The sequence below is a fragment of the Monopterus albus genome, unplaced genomic scaffold (assembly GCF_001952655.1).
Source record: "Monopterus albus unplaced genomic scaffold, M_albus_1.0 scaffold49.1, whole genome shotgun sequence".
NCBI lineage: Eukaryota > Metazoa > Chordata > Actinopteri > Synbranchiformes > Synbranchidae > Monopterus > Monopterus albus.
Window position 1 is genome coordinate 1592864 of NW_018127929.1, and position 5264 is coordinate 1598127.

The 5264-nt window shown below is 39.8% G+C and overlaps 1 protein-coding gene across 1 annotated transcript in view; it reads left to right on the plus strand.

The window, feature by feature from the left end:
• astn2 (astrotactin 2) overlaps positions 1–5264 on the plus strand; it is a 181759-nt gene that overhangs the window by 155559 nt on the left and 20936 nt on the right. Inside the window, exon 13 of the mRNA XM_020600844.1 lies at positions 1771–1959. Coding sequence (XP_020456500.1) covers positions 1771–1959 — 189 coding nt within the window. The remainder of the gene's footprint in view (positions 1–1770; positions 1960–5264) is intronic.

Sequence of the window (5264 nt, forward strand, 5' to 3'; positions counted from 1 at the left end):
CATCTACATCAACAGGTACAGTACATCTACTCTGTACCCCATTTGTCCTTGGTGGTTTGGACTTTTCAATGCAGGCATTCAAAAGCTGCAGCAAAGAATAAACCTGAATCTTGGACCATGCTGGCTGAACTTCTTGCACAGTGTTCAGTGACACATTGAATCGATATATATGACCTCTTCTTCAACCCACACTGCTCCATTGAGCTGATATTTTGTATATGGACTGGGGAAGCTTTTTGAGCAACTTCCCCAGAACTAGACTCTGTGTCACAAGGCATAGTAATCTCCAGGGAGTTTCCCATTTGATAAAGGTTATACTGTGGCCATGCGGCTGGTCACCAACAGTGTAACATTGTGGCATTCTAAAAGTTCACAGTCTTTTACTAAAGGACTTAATATATGGCAAGAAGTTACGTTCTACACTCTTATACTACCGTTGCCTTTTGCCTCTTATGCACAAGGTACAATAGATCAGTGGTCAAGGCTGTTTGTGCCATATTGGCAGATTGTTATTTCACAACATTAAACATAGACAACTTTTTCAGACAGTCACCTCTAATGTCAACTCTTCAGCATTCTTGGCACGTTTTATTTTCTTTTCCTACTAAGAACGTGACTAAATGATTCACTTTTGTAGTGTAGAAGCTTTTATTTGGTTGGCCAAATTGGAAATGCTGATCTGGTAACCGACTGTACAGTAGATCCAGTAATCCTGACCAATCCAGCCGTTGAATTCATATGCTGTTGTGGGCCCAAGTGCTGCAATGAATGACACAAAGAAACTATGAATACTTGTATATATATGCATCTCCTGACAATGTCTGGATTTCTGGCAATGGGAAACTTGACAGAGAGGGAGCAAACTGACAGGTGAAGTATATCCTAATTCTCCTTGAGGTGTGTGGGATGGCAGAATTTTTGCCAGAACATTAGGTTCCCTTACACTGTGAGGAAACAGCCGATATTAAAATGCAGTTTGTAGCAATGTCCATTTTCCCTAATGCCTTCAGTGCAATTGAATGGGACTCATTTTTCAAGATGATGAATTTGTTTTTGTAAATGAGAAACATTGTCATCTCAATGTGCAAAATCTTTGTGACAAGTAGCTCTAACAGTCACTGTTGTACGGGCCAAGGCATGATTGAGTCTTTGGTTGATTGACCAGTCCATTGTGGGGATGCAAATATGTAACAGCTAGCCAACTGGATTCTGAAATTAATAGATGAAAGTAATATTATATACTGCATGGTGCAATTGGACTCATTCTGTGGTTGAGCAAACTGTTGCTTTATAGAAAGCAAAATACCTTTTCTGTCACACCGCAGGAGGACCCTGCTCCACCAGGTCTGCTGCATTTTCAGGGCAGTCTTGACAACCATTGTAGAGTTTCTTTTCACACTGAGGCACTAAGACCTGATCAACTGCATTAGCCTAAACCTTAGCACCAGCTAACCGCATCGGTGTGAGTTGGCGCCGCAGACAGCTGCCTCAGTTCTGTACTAGAAACAAATTCCTTTGTGGGGCGACTGCAATTCAGTGGGTAGAGCAATCGTCTCCCAAGGAGGGTCGGTGGTTTGAATCTTGGTGCCTGCAGTTCATGTGTCAAAGTGTCCTTGGGCAAGACACTGAACCCCCCCGTTGCCCCTGATGGTTAGAGCCATCGGTGTGAGTTGGCACCGCAGGTGGCTGCCTCGGTTCTGCAGCGGAAACAACAGTAAGACCTGTTTAGATACAAGTTTGTTATATTGACAACTTTTCCCTTCTCCTTAGGTGCGTGCAGGAGTATAAACTGGCAGGGGATGGGCGCTCCTGCCTCCTGCAGTCAGACAACTGTGAGGGACCAAAGTGTCCAAGGCAGGATGTATACTTCAATGTCACCCTGTTTGGTGAGATGCTGCATGGATACAACAACAAAACCCAGCAAGTCAACTTTGGACAGATATTCCAAATGACCTTCAGGTAACTAGTGTACAAATACACACATTTGCACATGCACAGGTCAGCCCTGTGATAGCCTGGTGACCTGTCCAGGGCGTACCTGGAAGGATATATGCACATATATGAGAGAGAGTGACAGTGATAGTTGAGTAAGGATTGAGACTTACTCCATGGCAGTTCTCCATCTATGCTGCCAGTCTTCAGAAAAGCTGGCTCACTCTGATAAGTAACATGCTGTTTGAGGTGAAATGCTCCCGTAATCAAAAGAGAGATCATGAGGGTCTATCTATGCACAACTAGAAAAATATGCTCAACCTACAGTATATCTTACTTTTTCTGTCTGTCTTTTATTTACTCACTTTCTTGCTCATACACACATATAGTACACATGTGCACTATACATCAACGCAGTAACCATGAAATGCTTTTCCTCTGTTCTGCCCTATAGGTTACAGTAGTTGCGCTTGGCTAAACAAAGCCACATGATCTGTTTGGTGTAGCTTACCAGGGTCAGACCTTTGTAACGTAAATTATTACAGTAGGATTTCTACAGCATAAATGGCACACTGGATACTGCTTGTATGGACACATTTGTTGAAAGGATTATATAATTAGAGAAAGACCCAGGCACATTTTGTCAGATTTTTGGGGGGCATAATCAAGTTTAATAATATTGAGCTTTCCATAGTATCTTGGTGGTTGAATGGTTGCATGTAATGGAGGATCTGTCTCTGATTTCATCAGAATGCTACTTTTGTGCTTTTCTTTCAGAAATGTACAATAATTCAGATACTGAAATTTCACATTTCAAAATCCTCATAGTAGTCAGCATTTAATGTTAGTTATCACCAGAGAAGTGCATGACACAAGCATTTTTGGCCAAATATTATTTGTAATATTGATGTATTTAAGATGATGTGATTTTAAATCCTAATAAGGGGGATTAATTAGGGTTTGAATACAGTTGTGCACAGTTGTGTCTCTATCTGTCCTTGAAAATACCTTTGGGATGCAAGCACCCTTACAATGTCCAACTGCAGCATTCATTGGAGTGAGTCATTTTAAAAAGATGGCCAATTAACATAGGTCTCATTCACAGAATGTTAATTGTATGAGTTTAATCATGCATTAGAGAGATTTTAACCATTTAGCAGTGCAGAACAAGGTGGTGAAGGTTATATTTTACCTCTCTGATTTGTCTTAGCATGGGTTTGTACTGAAGAACCACATGACATAAGATGGTACACTCTGGAACATCAATAGAAACAAAGATCTATGGTATTAAAAGTTGGGACATCTAACAATGATCACCCAAAGAGCTATAAGTTAAAATGGGCTTCCTAAAGACAGTTTGCAGGAATGACATGTCTATAGCTTAACATGGGAAAAGAACTTGAGCCTAATGTTTTCCAAAGTTTCAAGGGGCTAAATCACTTTGGAAGTTCTTCTAATACAGCAAAACAGGGCACAGTTTGACAGATAAAACAAAGGCACTGTTGGAGGATTTTAAAACCAGAGAGACCATACAGACTTGATCCATTTGCCCTCAAGCTCAGCTGGCCTCCAGACTCCAGCTTTATACTCTGGCTTACATCAAACTATATGGCCAGTACAGGGATTTGCACTCAAGCCAGGACTCTAGTGAGGTTGTGCACATGACAGGTTTATACTAGTTCAACACTTCTGCAGCCCCAAGACTGACTCTAGACTATAAAAGAGTATGTTTATGTGGGCTCATTTCATTGCTTACTGACAGATATGTTTTGGCTCATCCTGTTTTCAACACTTGAAACACAGATTTAAATGCCATCTACTGAAATCTTGAAAAATGTCTCACTGATAAGGCCAGATAAGGCCACCTCCTATTATGTTGGAACCAAATTATTTAAAAGTCACACCTGTAAAATCAGTGGTTGTTTATCTTCTCAGAAGGTAAATCACTAAAAGTACATTGTACTTTGTCTGCTGTGAGATGTCTGTAAAATACAGACCAACTAAATTTTCTTTTTCTCCCTTTCTCAACCTTCATTTTGTCACACCTGTGCAATTTGCACCTGCTCCTAGAAGCTAGAAAAATTTCCATGCTAATTGCGAGAGGCGCACTCCCCCACACTTATCATGTTCCCTGCAGTTAGGGGCACACTGGGCTGATTACATGCAGATGATAGTGCACTTCCAGGCTGATGTGCCTTTTTGGATAAATAACACACATGTCTCAAGGTGCAGAGTGCATCTGAAATGAAGCGCAGAAAGCACTTATGCAAACCAGTCAAATATGCCCATAAAAGATACTTTATGAATCCATCATTAAACTCAGCACTAAATTAGAGGTGAAAATATTGTTTATTGTTCACCAGTAGACATTCTGTATGCACAGCCATTGTGCTTTCATCTTTGTTTTATGAGCTTGATCATATGTATTTGGTAATGTTTTGAAAGTCACATTTTTGGAGCTATTCATCATTCGTAGTCTAGCCAGACGAGCTAAGCACAAATGAGTAAAATACTTGACACCCTGTGCCTCTAATTAAACATATATGTCATCTGACTAAAATACTCATTTTGCTTATGAAATCCACTCTGTCTTTTGACAAAAGAATAAAAGCTTTGACTTTTGAATTGACTGCTGTTGTAAAATTTGACTTCATATTCAGTACAAATAGTCTAGATGTTTATAGCCCTATGTTACAGTTTTTATCCTAATCATTTTCTCCGCTGTTTGTCCATGCTGCCTTTGATATGCAGATGCCAGTCTTATCCCACAGCCCTGCATCTATGTCTTTGGCACCTCCACTCTCTGCTGTTCTCTAGCTCTCACACCACATCATTCTCTGGTATCAACAGCTCAGAGTAAAAAATTACTGTAGATGTTTGAGTTAAATTATATGATTTGAGTCGCAGCTTCATGGTAATGTTTAAATATGACATATTACCTGTGATTTATGACTCTTTATTGTATACATTTGGTTTTTAATTGATCTCACTTTGCAAGCCTTTTGAAGTGGGCTAGGAGAATTAATTTTGCAAAATACAGTTGTGAAATTACAAACTAATACAATGGCATATAGGCTGGCGTTTGGGTGATAAAGTTACACGTGTTAATGTGAATGTTAGGGGAGAGAACAATTCCATTACAATGTGATTGCAGTGTCGCTATTTAAAGATATGAAAACACAATCTGCCCAACAGAGAATGCATATACAGTGGGTACGGAAAGTATTCAGACCCCCTTAAATTTTTCACTCTATGTTATATTGCAGCCATATGCTAAAATCATTTAAGTTCATTGTTTTCCTCATTAATGTACACACAGCACCCCATATTGA